General features: G+C 41.9%; 1 protein-coding gene across 6 annotated transcripts in view; it reads right to left on the bottom strand.

The window, feature by feature from the left end:
• Positions 1 to 341: 341 nt before the first annotated feature.
• The window catches only part of WNT7A (Wnt family member 7A), a 66,389-nt gene continuing 45,091 nt past the window's right edge, over positions 342 to 21,639 (bottom strand). For all 6 annotated transcript variants that reach the window (XM_053303493.1, XM_053303498.1, XM_053303495.1 and 3 more), the window contains exon 4: positions 342 to 2,769. In XM_053303493.1, coding sequence (XP_053159468.1) covers positions 2,290 to 2,769 — 480 coding nt within the window. In that variant the 3' untranslated portion in view covers positions 342 to 2,289. The remainder of the gene's footprint in view (positions 2,770 to 21,639) is intronic.

Below are 21,639 nucleotides of genomic sequence, written 5' to 3'. Positions count from 1 at the left end.
ACCATTTCTCACATTACAGAGGGCTGCATGCCCAAGACCAACAAGACTCTTTCTTCTCTGTGCATGGATGTGCAAGACCTTGCACAAGCAATATAGCTATGTAAAACAGCTTACAAACATGGAACAAATTCTCTAGATGCTTTCTCAGCATCCTTGTATAAATTGCTGGTGAAGGAATATAGGTGTGCTCCATGGGGAACGGATTCTCTGGATTGTGGCCATAATTTGGAAGGAAGTGCCACTGATTTCAGCTTGACACCAGAGTGCAAGGCAGGTCGAAATGCTTGCACATAGACTTGGGAATCAAATCCTAAATGATCCTGGCAGAATGATCACAATGATTCCACAGAAGCAAACTATTTAATTTAACATAATTGCAGTAGAAAATCATAGGGATAAGAAAGGAAATGCCAATGTGTAGGAGAGGAATGGCACCAAAAAAGCTAGGGCGGTGGGGGGGTAGATAATTGAAAGCGTATTCAAATGTTACTTGATCTTTTTAGCTAAGAACATTTGGGGAGAGAACAAGTAAGGCGAATGCCAAAAACCAGTTGGACAAAACCCGTAAGCTTTGAATCTTATCTATGAGAATCAGACTATGCGTGTCATGCTAGTTTTTACAGTCATAGTCTACAGTCTTCCACTGATAAAATCAATTTTGACAGTAGCACAATATAGAGGTTTAACTGACAGCACACACAGCACATTTGCTAGTCATAACGCCACAGTTTAATGACTGATGCATCTGGGAAGCTAATTCAGATTTTTTTCTGAATGGGATAAAGGAGCATCCAGTTAATACCAACCATGAATTCAAGCCATGTGACACAACTGATGCTACATACCCTGTTCTTGTTCTGCAAATTCTGCAAATTGAACTGCAGGAAAAGAGCAACTTTGTACATACATCTGGAGAGAAAAGTCATTCTGTATTTTATACATACACCAGTAGTATCCAGTTCCTACTTTCATGTCAACAAAGTAATCAGCCTTTATCTGTTAAATAGCCTAAAAATTACAAACCGTGTGCCTGTTTTGAGAAAAAGTACAGGTTATAGAATTATACAAGCAGACATAGTATAAATAAAATATTCATATAAAAATAGTCTCTTACAAAATATACTCTCTTACCCTATGTTTCATTTTCCAAAGATGGAAACTTGTCTGGAGTTTTGCATTCATATGTGATGCATTTTTCCCAACGGATTTTTGTGATGCTCCTTATTTTCTTTTTAAAATTGGAACGGTTATGTATTGGTAACTATGTGAAAGGACTATCAGTTTGAGATTCCAGACAACTAGCAGCAAACAGCCAAAAAAATTATAAAAGATGCCTGCTTTTATACTTAATATCTATTACTGCAGAAAAAATATCCTGCAATTCCAACTAGTAGAAATATCTGAGTAAAGAATAATATATACAGCTCAAGAGGGGTTCCCCCCCTTGCCATATCTACAAAATTATTCCACAAAAGAAAAGCAGGCTATCTACTTTAAATTGCAGAATGGTTCCAAAAATGTTGGTAGAGGTTTTTTTTTTTTAATTAAATAAATTAATATTAGTTTTATCTGCATAAATTGTTAAATATTGCTATTATTATGATGCCCAGATGTCCCAAATCCCTGTGCTAAAATCTGCAGCACGACAAAAGGCAGATAAACCAGTGTTTATATGGAAAACATCAACAATTCTACTTGCAGTAGCACATTGTCTGAAAAAATGGAAAGACACAAACGACCAGCAGAAGCTTTTCACAAGTGTAGAAATCCCTACATCTGCATAATCCACACACTTTAAGTTGAAATTCACACTGGCGCATTGTCACCCCATTCTGTGCAAAGACCATGTTAAAGTATTGTTTTGTTTCCCCAGCTCTCTCTTTATGCCTGGTAGCTTGTGTATTTCAACATCTCTCTCATTGAGTCCCGAAGAACCTATCGCCAAGGTCCTGACAAGCATTCTCCTCCCACCCCCTTAATGCAGTCAATAAATTATGTTTTGAAGATGCAGATTATTCACGAGCATTTTATCCTGCTTATTATTGTTATCAGGTGTTTAGTTTCTTTCTGTTTCCTTTTTAGAAAGTCTGCTTTTTGGATTACTTAATGGGTCTTTGACGGGTATCCGCATAAGCTCTGATATATACGTGGGAAAGATAGGCTCCATTTGCTAGCTTTTTGCTTGGAAACTGCATTGGTCTTTGCTACAGTCTTGTGTAGGTACACTGAGCTGATGTGCAAAAAAATGTTCATTCCAGGTCTGTAGATTCCCCCTCCCAAGCCACACTTTCATTTACAGGTGTACACTTCTGTTCGTTCACTGCATGTATTACATTTAACATAACAGCACCAATGAAATTTACAGTTGCATTGCCACACTCTTGAATACTGGTGAGTATTATAACCTCGTCCACAGCACATCAGATCACAGCCATTGGTCTGCTGGGCTGTTTTGTTGCACATTCTGCCCTGCGTTCCCACGCTGCCAGTGACAGGGTCCTCTTCACAGTAGTTAGGCGATTTCTCTATGTACACTAAATCTGTATCCATGGGTTTACGGTAGGATAGAGGTTTCTTTATCTTAAGAAAAGTTGGGCGTTTATTACGACTTGCCCTCACTGGTTCAACCTGAACAGCTTCATTGTATTTGTCCTTAAGGATGTAGCCCAGCTCCCTGAATTTTGGAAGAGTTGTCCAACATGTTTTAGTAGTACATGATCCTGACACACCATGGCACTTGCATTCCAGCTTCATGTTCTCTTCAAGGATCTAGGTTAAAAGGGAGAGAAAGTGTTAGGTTACATTTAAAACAAGAGAGTGAAGAAGAAGTGAAGTTGTGCTTAAAACATTTAAAAAGTTTGTAGTCCCATATAATTGTACTAAGCTTCATTTGCAAATGCTGTGTGTGACTGAGGTTAATTGTGACAAAAGACAAATGATAAAACTCCGGTCCAAGTCCTAAACACACATTGATGTAGAGTTCTGTATTCTGAAAATGATTATTTTGTTGATCATATATTGTTTACAAGTCTCATTTTTAAAAAAATGGTTATGTCTTGAAAATTATTTGCATAGTAAGCCGGTATTACTATCAGATTAGAGAAATCTTGAAGATGGATGACCTGACTTTGGCCCAATGGCAAGCCATTGGCAAAATGCCTTTGGCAAACAGAAGGAGAGTTCTGCTTGCGCAGGGACACCTTCTGCTCATGCAAGGACTCCTTGCATGAACAAACTCTCCTTCCACTCATGGATAGATCATCGGTCAATTGTGCAACGCTCTGTCAAAGACCTGGATGCCATCCCTTGCCAATGATGTTAAGGGTAACATTTAATAAGTTTCTTTGTCCCTTTTTGTCTAGCATTGTGCCATTTGTGGTCCAGCTAAAGAAACTGGTTTTGGAAAAGCTCTTTGGCAATCTAACAATATTTCTAAGAAACCATTCTGATTTTCACCTGTTTTTTACCTCATTGAAATATCTTCAGAATTAAAAAAAAGTTTGATATTGGAAATTTGATCCACCTTTTTCTCATATATGGACAGAAACACATATCCAACTAATAAACCACAGTTACTCCAGATTAGGATCCAGAGATTCCTTGTAGGTACACAGATGACAATGCCAGTTACAATTTGGTATAATGACCAGAGACAGCTCTGCCATGAGACAAGAAGTGATGCCTCAGGTGGTGAATGTGCTACAGGGCACTACAGGGTGCAGGCACCTCAGCCCCACTGTGGGCGTCACCGCACCTGCTTGCCACAGCCACTCTACCTTACCTTCACTGCCACCACCCATCCTTTAATTTTTCTCCCTTGTCAGCACTGCCTCCTCACTGGCCACACTCCCACCTCCTTTCCCACTCTCAAGTGGGTTCCCTGGGGAGAGTGGAGCACATCAGTTCAGTTAATCAACTCTGTGGACCTAACCAACCAATCAACCAACAAATATTGATATACTACTTTTCAACAAAAGTTCCCAAAGCGGTTTACACAGAGAAATAATAAACAAATAAGATGGCTCCCTCTCCCCAAAGGCTCACAATCTAAAAATAAACACAAGACAGACACCACCAGCAGTAACTGAAGGTACTGTGCTGGGGGTGGAGAGGGCCAGTTAATCTCCCCCGGCTAAATAAAGAAAATCACCATGTTAAAAATGTGCCTCTTTGTCCATTTAACAGAGTATTTCAGTGTGTAGACTTCCATAGTCAGTCCAATGGAATTGGCAGAGTTAAATGAGTATCCCTTTCTATATGATGAACTACCCTCCGCTCTCTTGACTTAAACTGGAAGACCAGCAACATTGTAGCTGGTGTATGCAGGACTCTGAACTGGGAAACATGCTATTTAAAAAAAAAAAAAAACCAGTACAGGTTACTGAAATTTTTAGACTCTTCTATAAGAAATAGCAAAGGTTTTTTATTCTGAATCAGTTTATGAACATTTTTCTGCTGGTGCTGTACAAATTATGTGTTTTCTTATCTATGGTATATATTATTTTAACCAAACTGGTTTATTTTAAAACATGTCATTCTATCATTTCATATTATTAGAAATGCCTTAATCAAACTTCTCAGAGGTCTCTTTCTGCAGTCCAAAGGTTGCTTTGTTAAATAGCAACCCCACCAAAAAATCCAACAGTCACAAAGTTGCATAAAACCATAGCTTGATAGGCCCAACAAGCACCAAAAAAGTGGGGGAGGGTGAGCCAACCACCTGCTATATACAGTCATTCAAAATCTCCATTTAGGATGGCATAAATTCACTTGAAATCAAAATGCAAACTTGCATGGTGGTTTTGTCCTCTAGCTATCCCAGTGACTTTGTTTAGAGCCGTTCACACTTTTACAGTGCCCAGGTTCCAATTCAACCCATGTACAGACAGTGACTACAGAGGGAATAAACAGCTCCATTGGAAAGAGCTGAGTAAGCTGCTGCAATGGATCAACAGCTGAAAGGACTCATGACATGTGTTGAGCTTGCTGTTCTCTGTGATATATCTTGATGCCAGCTGGAACCAGTTTAGCGACTTTCCTTGTCTAAGTCGGGGCTGGGCACAAGCGTGAGAGGCAAAGGGGACTGGAAAAGACCTAAACAGATATATGGATTATTTCATTCTTCCTGAGCAGTTTGTTTTTGTGTCTCTTACTGTGTCCGGTCTTGCTGATCAAAGTGCAGGTCTCTCATGGGGGAGGGCTGTAGCTCAGTAGCAGCTAGGAGGGCCCAAATTCAGTTTCCAGTTAAACGATCTCAGGTTAGCAGGACGGAGAGAGAGAGGTGGGCCTGATGAGACCCTGAAGATCTAGCACCAGTATTGGTGGAACCTAGTAAATGCCACTTCTAATCTCTAACCTCACTACATTCTCATAACCTCCTGTAACTGCACAAGTACAATTCCCTTTTTACTACTTCCTGCCCTTTTCATCTACCCCTGCAACCTGGAAGCCCCAATCTCCTTGGAGAAAACATTCCTATCATCCTTTTTTTCCCCCCCCGAGCCTTGGCGATGTGACATTCTTTAGAAAAGGAATACATTTATATTGCTGGCTTCTAGACAACTCCCTTTCACAGTTAGCAATGAGCAAACATACCCACAGTGTCTGAAAGTACAACCTATGTATTATTATTAAGCATTTCTGACATACTTTTCCATTAGGGGAAAATGCTTTACAGCAACCCTATAAATAGGCTTAGGGCCAAGCTAGACATTGATACTAGAGATTCATGAGTGCATGTCCTGACTTTTATGGTGGGAGATAAAAGTAGCTGAAGGGAGTGGAATATGGATCAAGGCCAGTGTAGGGGAAGAGGACTTTAATCCTTTTGCCTGAACTGTGGCCCTGATCCAAATTGTGCTCCCCACACAGGAGATGTGTGTGATTTAGATTAAAGCTATAACATGGGGTGGGTGGGGGTGGGGAGTGAGGTTAACCATCCTCCCACCCGCACAGCCTGGATCCAGATTCAGCCCCCTATGTCTGCTTTTAGCACCCTAAAAGTCATCAGAAGATGCATCTCTGTATCTCTAAGGTCACATCTAGTTTGGCTATAAGAGGCAGTAAGACTAGGCACACAACTGCAGGGCAGGTGAGTGGGCAGGGCAGAGGGAAAGCTATGCCAAACTGACCTTTCCCCCAGACAATCCTTCATCACTGGCGGGACATGCGTCTCATGCTCCCATGCGATTTGGGCTTGGAACAGCACAGATCTCCAGAGGCCAGGACAATGCATCCTGGCCTCTGGAGATCCCACAATGAACCCCAGCATCGTGATTAAGGGCTCACTTGTGCCCTTAACCCAGGCTAAAGGTCTGGTTAAAAGTAGGGTTAGGTGGGTGGGCAGCGCTGGATCCTAGTGCTGCCCATGAGCAGTGGATCCTGGTACTGCACATGAGCAGCCTAACCCAGGCTGGGCTGCTTGTGTGAATAGCCTTAGTGATTTGCCGAAGGCCAAAGAATGAGCTTCATAACTAGCAGAGATTTTAAGATTTAATACCCAGCGTAGTTCCACCTTAACAAGCTTACCATAGGGGGGGAAACACACCATGCGGTTAAAATTGTACCAAGATGTTAACATCATAGCAAATGGTTTTGTCTTCTACTTGTCATTCCGATGGGTAGAAGATTGCATGCCCCCTGATGATCACCACCATTTATTTATTTAGGCAGAAAACAAACGTGAAGCTTGAATACAAATGATCTTGTCTGTTCTAAATATTGACAAAGGAGGTCTTGTTAACCTTGCCCGCATTTTCTCTAGGCCCCTGAACTGAACTGGTGGTACTTGTTGATCAGTCAGTCTGACTGTTCTCTCCCTCTCCTCATTTAACATTAAAGGGCATTTCATTCACGGTGTTCTGTTATTGCTGTTTCTTTGAGATCTGAGATTTTACCTGGATTGTTCTATCTGCTGCTGTGCTGTTGTTGCTCTTTTATCTTCTTTTTCTTTATTGTTTATTCAGTTTTCCATCATTTTGTTACTGTAAGCTGCCTTGATGGATTTTAGAAAGGTGGGATATGCAGTTATTAAATGAATGGCTCCCTGACTGATTGGTTGACTGGGGAAAAATTACATTGCATGCAGAGGTGCAAGCAGACAAATGTGGGGATCTCCAATAAGGCACTTGAAGAAGGCAAAGGAGTGAACCCTTATGCATGGTTTTACAGGATCGGTTGCAACCTTTATTCATTGTAATCAATGATACTTTTGTACTGGTCTCAATGGGAGGCAGATTAGGATAGGCCTGTGCAAAATCGGATTGGTAAAATTGGGCATGGTCCAATTTTACCCAAATCGGATGGCTTTGGGGAGAGTCAGAACCCGAACTCACACAGCCATGTTTGGATTGGACTTTTCCCAGTCAGAAAAATCACATTCAGAAAAAAATCAGAACTTTCTGGAGCTCCAAATGGAGGCAAGAGTCTTCTTCTTCTTCTTCTTCTTCTTCTTCTTCTTCTTCTTCTTCTTCTTGGTCATTGTAGCTGGGGGGGAAACCCATTTCCTGTCATCTTTTTGTTTGCCTATGTGCATAAACCCTTGGGGGGGGGAATAAAGGTTTTTAGCCCATTTCTTATTCACAGGTGGCTAATCTGAGTGATTTCTGGGTTTATCCTGTGATTCTCTAATGTTACATCACTTCCCCTGCAAGCAACTATATGGTGCTATCTTACTTTTCTTCCAGGTTCACAGTGAGTATCTGTGGTTACCTTTAAGACATTTTTAAAGGTTTGTCAGAATCAAATCAAATCAATGTTTATTTTGGTCTTTGACCAGCATAACCCCGCTAACTTGGCAAAGAGGCACCTTTTAACATGGTGATTCTCTTTAATTAGCAGGTGGAGAGTAACTGGCCCTATCCATCCCCAGCACAGCTTCCCTCCAATGGCTGTCTATCTCATGTTTCTTTTTAGATTGTGAGCCCTTTGGGGACAGGGAGCCATCTTATTTATTTATTATTTCTCTGTGTTATCTAAGAGAGCACCTTCTTCTACATGATCACCACTGCACGTTAAGGTCATCTGAGGAGGTCCATCTCCAGTTGCCACCAGTTCGTCTGGTGGCGACGCAGAGGCGGGCCTTTTCTGTATCTGCTCCTGGACTGTGGAATGCACTCCCGGCAGAAATTCATAATTTGAGATCACTGCTGTCCTTCAAGAGAGCCCTTAAAACCTATCTATTTGGCCTGGCCTTCCAGGGTTTTAAATGATCAACTGTTTTAAATTGTTTTAAAGCGTTGCCCTGATTTCCAGGGTTTTTAGCTGTTTCATTGGTTTTATTGTGTTTTAATAGTTTGATTTTAATCGTTAATTTTTAAAATTATTTTTATTATTCTGTAAACTTCCCTGAGCCATTTTGGAAGGGCGGTATACAAATCAATCAGTCAAATAAATAAATAAATAATAAGCCACCCTGAGCCATTTTTGGAAGGGCAGTATAGAAACAGAATAAATAATAATAATAAATAATAATAATAAGGTAACCAGAGCAGAGCACTATAAATCAGCTATTACAGCATAAAAGTATGTAAAACTAAAAAGTTGTATAGTTAAAGGACATTAAAACTATAATATTTACTGATGACTATAGGAAGTAAGCTATAGGATACCATCCCCATCTCTAGCGTTTTTAAAAACATCTTTGAAGACTCATCTTTTTAACCAGGCCTTTAAACTTTTGTAATTTTAAATATTGTAAATTGATTTTGTTTTAAGCAGCTTTTTGAAGTTTTAATTGATTTTAATGTTGTTGTTTTTTGTATTGTTTTATATTTGTGAACTGCCCCGAGACCTTGGTTTGGGGTGGTATATAAATATATTAAATAAATAAATAAATGGTTTTATAGTTTAAAAAAGTTAAAACTATTAAAATAACTTAAAGCTATAGAGATAAAAGCTGTAGGATTGTAAAAGTTGCTATAGAACTAAAACCTATATGGACAAAGCAATAGGGAGCTATGGAGTTAGTCTAAAAGTTTAAAAATAAGGCTAAGTGCTTTATCAGGCTTGGTTAACATTTGCTGCCAGTCAAATCCTAACAAATTTTGCATGCAGCTGCACAAAACTTGGCAACATCATATGATGCGGAAAGATTGCAGTCGGAGAGTAGTAGGGAGGCATTGAATTGCCTATGCAGACAGGCAACCTAGTGAGATGTGAAAGAATAAGGGTTTTGTGGGTGTCTCTATAGAATAGGCAATCGAGGAGGACATGCCCAGAGTCTCATGGGCATAGACGTTCCAAGAAGGGGTTCTTCCTGTATATTCCACCTAACTAGCTGAAGGGAGGGCACCTACGTAGGCCAAGTTGAAGGTCCTTCTGTGATTTGGGACCTCTAGCTGCTTAAGATATACAGCAGGTGCTGCTATATATCTTCAACTTTCAGTGATGAGGCAGTTCGGACCTTGTCTAAGTTCATTTGGTGCTCTATATCCATTATGCGCTGTTTGAAGAATGTTCTGGCCTACTCATTGCCCATGGAGAGGAGGTGGGCTAGGGAGAGTCCAAGTGATGTAATTTTCACCACCAGAGTTCATCTCCATGTGGATTCGTAGTCATCCTGTAGTGTTAGGGGGGCTAGACCCATTGGAAGGTCACCATACTCTGGCCTCCACTTTCACCAGGCCTGCCTCCATTGTAGGCCAGCAGTGGGGACACATCAGGGTACTTGGAACACTGCTCTTAAGAATTTGAACTGGACAAGCTCCAGAGGGGTGAAGTGGGATAAGGGACCCAGCTGAGCGCCATGGAGAATTTGGGCTAGTGACATCGCTTCAAATAATTTGAGGGCTATGGGCATGTATTGTCCTTCTCTAGTACATAAGAAGTTTAGGATGGCTGCAGTGCTCCTCTGGGCATTCAGTGCCCATTGTTGCCATGAGTCTTCCTAGTGCCAAAAGTGTGGAAGACCACCCCCTGATATTTGAAGCATGTGTCTTGCTCGATTGTGTTTGCATTTATGTGCCATGTATGTGTGTGTCTTTGGTCTCTTGGCAAGGACCATAATTTTGATTTTGTGATAGTTAATTTCCAGTAGATCCTTCCTACAATATTGAGCGAGGGTGCTCAAAGCTCTTCTGAGACCTGTAGGGGTCCTTGAGAAAACTGCTGCATTATCTGCAAACAGTAGGATCGAGATATGTTTCTCTGCGAGCTTGGGAGGGTAAAAATGCAGGTTATTTAGGTGATTCACCATAGAGTTTATGTAGAAGTTACATAGGAGTGGAGCAATATGTAGCCCTCTTTGACACCCTTACTAGTTGATATGGTGCTTCATAGGTGGCCCTGGGGGCTAGGGATGTGCACAGAACCAAGGTGGAGAGGCTCGAAGGCAGCGGGGGTCTATCTTTAAGAGTGGGGGAGGGTGCACGTACCCCTCCCACTGCTTCCCCCCTCCACCAGCGTCCACGTGTTTCAAAGCCCATCGGGGCGGCAGCGTTGCCCTGCCGCCCTGTTGCCCACGTCTTCCAGATATGACCAGAAGTCGCCGATGCGACTGCTCTCCTACTGTGTATAAAAATATACACAGTAGGAGAGCAAAGGAGAAGAAGCGTATCACTTAGATGTTGAGCCTGAAGGCCTTAAGAATTTTGATCCAGGTGTTTGGTGGTTTTTAATCGTTTTGATTGTTTTTAATTGTAAATTGTCAAGAGATATTTTTTCTTTGATGGTATAAAAACGAATAGATAAAATAGACAGATAAGAAAGATAGATAGTCAATAACTTCTTCCCATTCAAGTCAATTAAAATTTCAATATTGCTTAGGTGGGAGCAGAGATTAACTAACAATGAAAGAAGTTGAATTTCCAACCTAAAAAGCAGGGCAGGGTGTTGGGGAAATTAACAAGAGCTTGGCTAAAATGATTGTATTTTAATAGACAGATACTAGGATATCATGCAAACACTAATTCCAACAAAAATGTTCTGTACCTTTTTAAAGAACACTCAGTCATCTTCCTCATACTGTCTGTCACCAATCAGACTAATGAGAACAGGGTTCTCAACACTCGTCTTTAGTCTGGCCACAAATGTGTCCACAGAACATGTGTGGTGCCTGAAAGACGGAGTAAATGTATGATGTGGGTGGTTACGTCAAAAGTCCCTGATGGCTTCATGAAGTTGTTGTGGCCACAACAATTGCTTGGCTCACTTGCAGAGTGCTGCTCTGTTGGAAAAATATCTTCAGTTCTGCTCAGGGATAGTTATGACATAATACATATACTCTTATTGATGTTTTGTTCATTTCTTGAGAAGTAAACATGATATCGACTGCATAAATATGTCAAATATGAATGTCTGAATGTATCCCCATGCATCCTTCCAAATGTCACACTTGGCACCTGCAACCAGTTTGCCCAGGAATTAGATCCAGTTGGTAGGAACTGGCCATCAATCATTGTATCTCAGGGTGGGAATGCACCTTTGATGCACTGGCTCCAATCACGCTAAGTTTTGTCAAAAATAATTTATGGCTTTCTCTTGGACTTAGTTGTGACACAGTTTATAACTGGACTGGAACCACTGCCACTGGGGATATGAAACAATTCAATGCAAGAAACCTCCCCCCCACCTGCCACCTTTGGCTGACAGGTGGAAAATACTGCAATTAATCCCATTTAAATTTTGATTTCAATGGGACTATTTTGAGTAATCATTTTCATTATGTCAGCCATCATTCTTTGTCTGTCATTCTAGGCTATTTTTGCAGCAAAAGAAAGCAAATTAAGGGATATTATATTACATTTACAGATAAAGTATGAATTGGAATTGAAAGTTTAGCTTTTAATTGTTAATTTTAATTGTTGAAATGTTTTAATCTTTTATTGGCTGTTTTTATTGTTTGTAAACTGCCGAGAGAACTTGCGTTTTGGGCAGTATGTAAATGTAATTAATTAATTAATAACCTTTAATAGGAAAGGACCAGTAGATTCATTGGTCAGTTCACAAGATCTATTCTTATCGTTGCTTATACTTGATTTGCCTTTAAGCTGATTTCTAAAGCCAAACACTGGCTGACTAAGGATGCAGTGGTGCTCCAGAGAAAAACACCTGCGCAGCATTTAACATCCCAACTACCATAGTGAAGACACTTGTGTGGTGGGACAAATTTTGACAGTCTTCCTTCCCCTGGAAGTGCCCTGCACAAGCCTCAGGGATATTTCTCTCTCTCTCTCTCTCTCTCTCTCTCTCTCTCTCTCTCTCACACACACACACACACACACACGGCACTTCCAGGAGAAAGGGAGTTTGGCAAAATTTGGTCCTCCTCTGCACCCAACCAATGCTGCACAGTAAAGCTAAGGACTCTGCACCCCACCTAGTTGGGATGTCAGCCACTACTTCTTTGATATTTTCTATATCAAGCCATCTCCTGCCAATCACACTGATTCTTGTAGCTATTTTTGGAAGCCTCACATATTCTCAATGATGTTCAACTATGTAAATAACTGCTAGAAACAGGATGAAGAATGAGGTGAAGAATTGAACATGGCTGCTTCTCTGTGACTACCAAGAGAGAGAGAAGAGATCTCTTTTCCAACCAATAGAATAAACCAGAGGGAATTTGTGGAGGTTTGTCCAAGGCTAGCAAAATATTTGCAAGGATGTCTGTTCAAGGATTTGCAAGAAAATCTGTTTAAATCAATGGGACTAACTTCTGAATAAACATGGTTGGGAGCAAGTTGTAAGCTCCAAAATTAAGCAATGTTAATTCAAGAAACTTTAATTGCTTTGATTCTTCTTAAAATTCCATATGCAACTGCAGAATAGTAATAGCATCCTAATGGCATTTTTAATGTAGCATCCTCAAAAAGACAAAGGTCCCAAAGCTGTATGTGGGATAACTGTACACACAGCCTAGAAGGGTCATTGATGTTTGGCTTGTCTCTTCAGCAATGTAAGTAGCTATATGAGAGACGCCAAATAAATCTCTGGTTATGCAAGCAGTACTCCCCTGCACATGCACACAGCTTCACTGAACTATGGCCAAAAACTAGGAGGCTTGAAAGCAAAGATCAGCAATGTTAATCAAGCAACAGCAAAGTCAGAAAGCATTTTAAATGGGATGATTAACACCTGAGCTTCAAGGCCTAGGTGGCTTTGCTGCTGATACCATAATATCACTTGATTCCAAAGGTATCAGATCAGCCTCAGTCAGTTTTTAATTATTCAGCAGTAGGATGTTCTTCTAGACTTCCTGGAGTCTATGATAATTTTCAAAAGTTCCAGACACGTGAGGGCATTTAAAGCTTTTTTTGCTGGCATGACTTGAGATAGCTGAATGCTGTAGCACATACCTTTGGTTACCATACATGTACACCAGCTTTTCTCTGTTTAAAGCTTCCTGTCTTAAAGGCCAGACTAAGGCTGGCACGTGTAGAAAAGGATCTTTCCTCTTGTGGTGCCATCTGCACAAATACATTCCACATCAGCACAGAGACCTCTTGTTGTTAGCCATTTGTTTGTTTTTTTGGGTTTTTTACAGCCACTCCTTAGGAGACAAAGGAAGATTTCCTGTTTGCAAATAGTTCTCCTACTGTCCTCCAAGAAGAATAGTTGGAAAGCACAATATCCATAACCACCAATCTAGTAGAGGTCACTCCCACTATCTAACACATAAAGGACCAAGTGCTTCCCCACTGAATGTGTACCGAATTTGTCAGGGCAGACTTGTACTTGCTTCCTCCTCAGGAAAAAATTACGAGGAGGGCAGAGAAAAGAAAGCACCTCAAGCCTTGTGCTTCCGGGCTCTTTAGAAGAAAGTAGTCATGTGTGATTAAAAACTAACTCCAATTCCCCTCTTCAGGAAGTTCCCGCAGCACGGCATCCTGCCCTTCCTCCTAATCTTAACAGAAATGCAGGTGTTGCTGCCACCGTTCTTGATCTTGAGAGGAATTTTGAGGGGCTACTTAAGCACAGCGGGGGAAGTGACCTGCCTAGAGAGCAGGAGGCTGTTGGTTCGAATCCCTGCCGGTGTGTTTCCCAGAATATGGGAAACTCCTGTATCAGGCTGCAGCGATATAGGAAGGTGCTGAAAGGCATCATCTCATACTTCGCGGGAGATGGCAATGGTAAACCTCTCCTGTATTCTACCAAGAAACTACATGGCTCTGTGGTTGCCAGGAGTCAAAATCGACTCGATGGCACAACCAACCAACCAACTTCCAGACTGACTGTGGGAGCAGCTCTTCCCCTCCCTCCCCGCCACCCCGGCCTACTCTGCATTGTCAGAAATTGGACTCTTACTCACTAGCCAGAGGGAACTTGGGGCTGGAAATACATTGGAGCCAGGATGTCTCACTAATCTGCCACATGTAGCGGCTTGTGGAGGGGAGGGATTAAAAATTCCAGAGTTCCCTCTTTTAACCTATGAGGGCAAGGAAAAACTAAGGACAGCACTTGAGCCGGACCTTTACTTTAAACCAGAGTGTTGTCATCCTAAACAGGGAGACAGCAGAAACCAATAGTTCCTTAAAGCCTCGCCTTAAACAATCTTAATTCACTCTGGGACACTTGCAGATAAGAAAGGTGTTACATGGTAGATCAATTATTAATAAAGTTGTGGCCTTTCTTTCATCTCCACGTGTGTACAGAGGCCTGGTGCTGAAGGGATGGGCAGGGACACACTCTTGGTCCTTTTTTCCTGCAAGGTCTCAGCAGGGAAACAAAACCCTTTGCTTTCTAAATGGAAATAATACGTTGCTCTTGCTATTCCAACAGTTTGCTATGTAACTGAATTATCAGACTACAATTGATTTTATTACCATTCTTCCTGTCTTGTTATAAGGAATATCCGCCAGCCCTTGTGGTTGACAATCCAGACTGATCTTCTGAGTGAATAACTACATAAAGTTCAAGTTCTGTAAGATCAGGAAACTATTCTAGACGTCTTGTAAAGAACCCCCCAAATTACTGCATCTATCTAAGTGTGGAGGGTTGGCCATTGGTGTGGATGTGGCTATGGGGGCTGTCGTGGAGAGCACCTGCACTTCTGAATTTGCAGCTACACTACTGCATATGTCTTGTGTGTCTGTTCTAGGGTACAGAAGCAATAGGTGTCCTGTGTAGGCCAAAAGTAGTTCCATTCCTTCCTCACTTGAAGCCCACACAGGTATTTAGAGTTCTAGGAGTGGAAACTGGAGCAGAATTGCTCCACTTGTAGAACCATTTGGAAATTATTTGACTGTCTGACCTAATCTTTAGGACTATTTTCAGCATCCTTTTTTTCCTCATCATTGATTTCTTCTGCAGCTACCAAGAAGTCCAGTCACATAAGTATAGCTATAAGAGCGCTACAATCGTGTGGATAGGTTCAAAGAATCCAAGCCACCCAGCGCCTGAGGGCTGCCTGACACACCCCACCCAGCCAGCCCGTGTTTCCCAGTTGTGTTGGTTGCCAACAGCACATGTTTTGTCTGTTCCCTCCCTCACTTGGAGCAAGGGAAGAAAATGAACAAATCAGGCATCCAGCCACGAGCATGGCTGGGGAATTCGTTCCGGAGAGTCACACACAAAGGGCGAGGGAGAGAAAGGAAAGATACTGGTGGCACCCTGCAACAAAGCGCTACCTGGCTAAGTGGCCCTTCTGGGTTCTGGACATACCCCCTTGCATATGATATCACATGCCAGGGATGTCAATGGCGCACTATACACACACCAACAAACAAAAACCTGCAGGGCCCCCGGGGGGGGCAACACAGGCCCCCGCTCCCTTGGCTATGCTACTGTCCAGAGGCAAACAGACTAGAGCAGTGTATCCTCCCCAGCATAGATAGACCACAAATCATGCTCTGATTGAATCTGAAGGCCTTAATCAACTGTATGTAGGTAGTTATTATTCTGGAGGGATCTCATGGAAGAAGGGATGCTCCCAGAAATAAGCGCTTATGGTGAAATAAATCTTATTTCTGAGATTCATTTCTTCACTAGCAAAAATAGCAAAAGAGAAGCAGCCATGAAATGGGAATGGGCTTCCTTCATTCTCATCACCACACAACAGTTTTGAAATTCCAGATACCTCCATTGATCTTACATTTTCCATCTCTTTTTAGAATCAGGAGATATTTCAGTGTATTTGTTTTGTAAAGCCATGACCTCATCACCGGTAGCTACAGAAGACTTTGTTAGATTTGCTCGCAACTGCTTTATATCACAAAAGCCGATTTCAACTCAAGTGCTGAAGGAAAAGCAAAGTGCTACCAATGTGGGACATGATAGGATTACTAAGTCAGCATACCTATGTCCCCCTGTGAAGGGAAACATCAAATAAAAATCCACCTTGATGCGCCCTTGGTTGCAGGAGCCTTCTAATGCAGCCTATGTCATGATTTATAACAATGACTCATAATGTGGCATTATATTTAATATGATGTAATGCTGATGCAAAATGCCATTCAGTGAATTTCAATGTCACAAGCAAATGGGAGCGAGAAGCACAATTCAACAGTTTGCTTTCCACTCAGAATAAAAAATGTTCCTTGAAAGGTTTCAGCTCTTTATTTTTGTTTGCTCTAACATAACCAAGGGCTTTATAGAAAGCAAGCTGGACTTGCTAAAAGCCAGTTCCTGAGTATTTCTCAACCACAGGGTGCATTTCAATCAGCCACCTTGTAGCAAAAATCTCAGCTGAAACCAGTTCATCACATATTTTGCTGCATCATTGGCACAGCAGTCCGTGTGCCAAAAGAATTCCACATAGAATTGTCCAAAGGTTGCCAATTGGTAAGCAGAAATGTGAACTGGCCAATAGGGCTGAACATGCAGTTGCCCCAAATTGTGGATGTGTATTGCTGCCAATGAAAAATAGAGCAAAGGCTATCAAGACTCTTTCCATTTTTTCCTGGGCTACTCCTTATACATTATCTCTCTGAATTAACTTTTTGATAATGTCAACAAGAATTTCAAAAAAATATGTTATCAGAGAATAGAGAAAATATGGTGCTGAGGAGGGGAAAGACAGTCTGGTATGGCATACAGCAAGCCAGCCTGAGACTAAGCAGACTCTGACTCAAATCCCTGCTCAGTCATGAAGCTCATTCAGTAGCCTTGTGCAAGTCAGTCAGTCAGTCTTTGACCAATATCACAACATCTAAAACAACATAAAATTTTAAACATAGCCATATTAATAACATAACTGTACACTGGAAGCAGCCATGAAATGGGAATGCAAAGTCATATTGCAGAACAGAATTTTGCAACTGTGTGTGTAATAGATGAATTCATGTCTATTAGCAAATATCTGATGTAGAATTCGCCCAATCGACCTGGCAGATTATGTAAAATATCTCTGCTCAATTGGAATTCTACTATATCTGCCAGCCAAAAGTTCCAAAGGGAAGGCATTCATACAGGCCCTTGAGAAGGCTCATCTATGTTTAGGGAAAGTAAGGAGGAATAGATAATCTGCTGAGTGAGTTCTCATCCCCCCACGGAGCAGGTGGAATGACCTACCTAGATGTGCCTTGTGCAAATCACAGGGGTCATTCACACGACCTACCAGGCAAGCAGGCAGGGGAAAGGCTTTGGAAAACTTGCCTTTCCCCCAGACACAGGGGCGTATCTAGGGTAGGGCAGGCAGGGCAAGTGCCCCGGGTGCCACTTGAAAGGGGCGCAATTTCTTAAAATTATTTTTTTTTAAAGAAATGGCCACCAAAAACAAAATGGCCACTGAGCATGCTAAAATGGCCTCTGTGAGGCCCTAGGGCATGCCAGGCCTCATAGAGGCCATTTGAGCATGCACAGCAGCCATTTTGTTTTCAGCAGCCATTTTTTTTAAAAAAAATATATTTTAAAAAATGACCACTGCACATGCTCAAATGGTGCCTGTGAGGCCCTAGAGGCCAGTGGGAAACTTTGCAGACCGCCCACAGCCTTTAGGAAGTCCCCCAAAGGGGCTACAGGTAATTTTTTTTTTAAAAAAAAATTAATATAAGTCACTGTACACATATTCAGGTTGGCACTATGAACAGAGAATCAGGGCTTGTGAATACTGAGCTGAAGTTTATGAGCTAAGATTGTATCCATTTGCTCTTACTTTGCTTCTTGTGATAAGTGAGTTAAATGTGATGTCTTAATAATATGGCTATTAATGGTGAGTTTGTCTTTGAATCAATGTGAAATCCTTAGTATTAAGGCCCACTGGGAGTTTATTGCTCTTTCTCTCATTTTAACTGTCTTTCTGAAATACTAGAATATATTCCAAACAGTGACACCGTTTACTCTGCATATCATTTAATTATTTTCAGAGTATCTGGGAAAAGTCAAATTCTCCATTTATTTTTAAAACTTATGTATTCATGATGCTACACTGCATAGCAGAGAATTAGACAGGCACTTCTATTTAGTTTTTCCAAGTACACCTCCACATAGTATTTGGGTATTTCATGAGCCCCAGCATACTGAAATTTGTAGTTTTCCAGCATTTTTTGATCTGGCTAAGTCCACTGCTAAATTGCTTTTGAAATATTAAAAGATTAACAAGCTTGACTTGTATTTTTCAGCTGACATTAAGGTAAAGTTATCTGAAAGATGGGTGTCAGATGTTTGGACAGGGGGCGCCATTTCAGTGCTTGCCCTAGGCCCTATTTTTCCTAGATACTCCTCTGCCCAGACGAGCATTCTGAGATTGGTGAGAGTGCTCTCCACACTCTCAAATGGTCCCAGCTGCTCTTTGTAGTGCAGAGCAGGGCGGATCGCTCTGAGGCCAGGACTCATTATCCCACAGTGCACCATGCAGCAAGCACAGTGTACTGGGGATTCCCACAGGGGATGGGCGCTGCGCTCTAGGCGCCTATATGTGTGAGCACGAGCTACAAGTAGCCGACTATAACACACGATCCAGGGAGCCAGCTTAAGGGCATGCCGGCTTCGGCCCTGGGTTTGGCACAGCAGCACTGCTGGGATCCACGTGGATCCCGGAGGTTCTCATGGGCAGCCAAACCCAGGCTTGTCTGCCTAAGACTGGGTTTGGCTGCTTATGAGAACAGCCTTACACATTCCCAGCCGAACCTATCTCACACGTTTGTTTTATTTATGAAAAAAGTATATCCCATCTTTCTGTTCCCCAATGGGAGTCTCAGTGTGGCTCACAACCAAAATCAACATGGTAACTTTCTTTGAGGTAAAAAAGGGAATTACCCTGTGCCCTAATCTCCTTCATGGACACAGATACAAGTGAGACCAGTAAATGAATACAATCTGTAATTGGTTCAACTCAAGGAATTAAAAAAAAGTGCTGAGAAATGAAGGTCTGAAAAATGAACTAAGGGCTTGACATTGATGTTCACTGTTCATGCATTATATTCCCTCAAATCATATGAGAGTCAGTGTGGTGTAGGATCAGGTCTCCCCAGTCCTAGTGTTGGACTAGGATCAGGGAGACCTGAGTTCAAATCCCCACTCATCAATTAAACTCATTGGGTGACTGGGTTAGTTTCTTACCTCTCAGCCTAACCTACTTCATAGGGTTGTTTTGAGGATAAACATAATCATTACACTGGTCTGGACTCCTTGGAGGGAAAGCAGGATAAAACTATAATTAATTAATAAATTTCTTACTAGAAATAGTTCCTTCCTGGAGGGCCTAGGAGCCACTGTTGAAGGAAACTGAAGAACATTTCAAATGTTCTTCAAATACTCTAGTACTCTAATACTTCAAATACTTCTAATACCGCAAATACTCTAAAGTTGGGTTTCTGATTCAATGTTTAGGAGCAAGATAGCAATGATTAAAAATAATCTTTAAGCCAAACCACAAGAGATGCTCACAAGACACTACTATTTTGCATTTAGAACCAGCTGTTAGAGAGATCTTCTCTGTATACAAATGCCAGACCAGGGAATATGGGCTGAGAAAAATAAGATGTGTCATTTCATCTGCAATAACTCTGGGATTAAAAGTATGTTTTCCCATTGCCCAGGTGCTTTGTTTGAAGTGTTGCTGTTGGAAGTTAAGTTCTTGTCACCACATCAGAGACATTGGTGTTTTAAAGCTACTTCCATTGCACGCCTCCTGTGTTCAGTTTTGAATCACTCCAAGATGAAGACCAAAGAAAGAAAACGCTAGCAAAATACTGTAAGCAAAAAAGTGAGACAAAGAGCCAAAAAGGGTGCAGATTTTCCTGAAACTAAAAAAAAGGGGGGAAATTGCTTCTTCAGATATATCAAAGCTGCAGTATTCGAACCCTGCTAAGCAACTATATCTATTATCAGTATAGTTCTTTACTGAATGCTAATGCCAATAGGCTGCAACATTTACCGCATCATAGCCCAAACTGATGCTGGAAAGACTGGCACTTATTTCCACCTAGGTGGTCATCTGACAAAGTGAAGTATTTTGGAGTACCATCCTGGTGAAATGTCAAGTTAACCTGGAGCATTCTATTTCTCAGGACACCCTAATAATATTGCTGAATGAAACACACACACACACACAACTTTCAACCCCAATGCACCAAAGCAACCTTCTTATTTACTTACTTACATGTAAAAGCCCTCCTTGAAAGCGTATTGCATCACAATGGCTAGCAAAAGTATTCATCTTGTTCTTTAAGGATACCGCATCAAAGACTTGTGGCTAGCGATGCCACCAAAAGCTATCCAAGAACAGCTCAAAAATAGAATATGGCAGGTACAATGGGAGATAAACATTACAGGCCAAATGTTCTTCTCCAGCTCAGATTTTTAATCAGAGCTGGAGAAGAATTTACGCACGCTCTCGCTCTCTCCTCCTCCTGGTAGTTGCAGCAGGTTGGTTTGTTTTTTAAAGTCCTATTCCAACCCTGATTAGGGAAATTTGCCCTTTGCTACTTTACTTGGGGCAAAGAAAGTCTGATAATTTTAAAGCAGTTTGACTGCCATGCTATGAGGCAAGTGAGGTCTGTGGGGAGAACGGGCTTAGCCCGCTCTCCCCGCAGATTATCAGGCAGGAAGCCCTGGGCGGCTGGATCAGCTGCCCACATGACTGCCGGATCGGCTGCCCACACGACTGCCAGCTCTGTCACGGAGCCAGCGGGGGCTGCAGGGATCGGGGGCCGTGCAGCCCCTGGAAATTCCAGGATGCCCTGCGTGAGTGCACGGGGCATCCTAGAGAGACCCCAGGGCCAGGAGGCTGGTTTCAGCCTCCTGGCAGGGGGTCTCCTCATATATTGGCGCACCGCGGAGCCGTGCCGCAGCAATACACGAGCAAATAGACAGGGTTAGCAGAGTGCTCACCCCGCTAACGTTGTCTAATGGGAGGGCTCCGTAAGCAGGTTTCCCACTTTGAGGACACCGGGGTCACCTGTCGGGTACCTTAGCCCGCTTTTTGGCGATCGTGAGAATCGCCTCATTGTGTAAGTTGACACAGGTCAAACTGCTCTGGTAAGTTCTGAATCCAGGAAACAACTGTTGAAACAACTTCCTACAGAGTGCTGTCCAACCCCTCTCCAGGAGCAGGCAAAATAGGAGAAGCGTGGCTAAACTTTAAGAAAGGGACCATGTAATCAGACTACAAGTATATGGGAATCAACTACACTCTCCTTGTAATGTTAAGACTGCTACAAGTGCTTCCTATGAGATGGGGGCGTTGCTTTGCAATGTAGTTTAAATCAGCCTCCAGGTTAACTCCCTCTAACAACATGTGTCCTGTAAAGAAAAGAGGAA

This window comes from Hemicordylus capensis, chromosome 2 (assembly GCF_027244095.1).
Source record: "Hemicordylus capensis ecotype Gifberg chromosome 2, rHemCap1.1.pri, whole genome shotgun sequence".
NCBI classification, from domain to species: domain Eukaryota; kingdom Metazoa; phylum Chordata; class Lepidosauria; order Squamata; family Cordylidae; genus Hemicordylus; species Hemicordylus capensis.
This window is presented reverse-complemented; position numbering and strand designations above follow the sequence as displayed.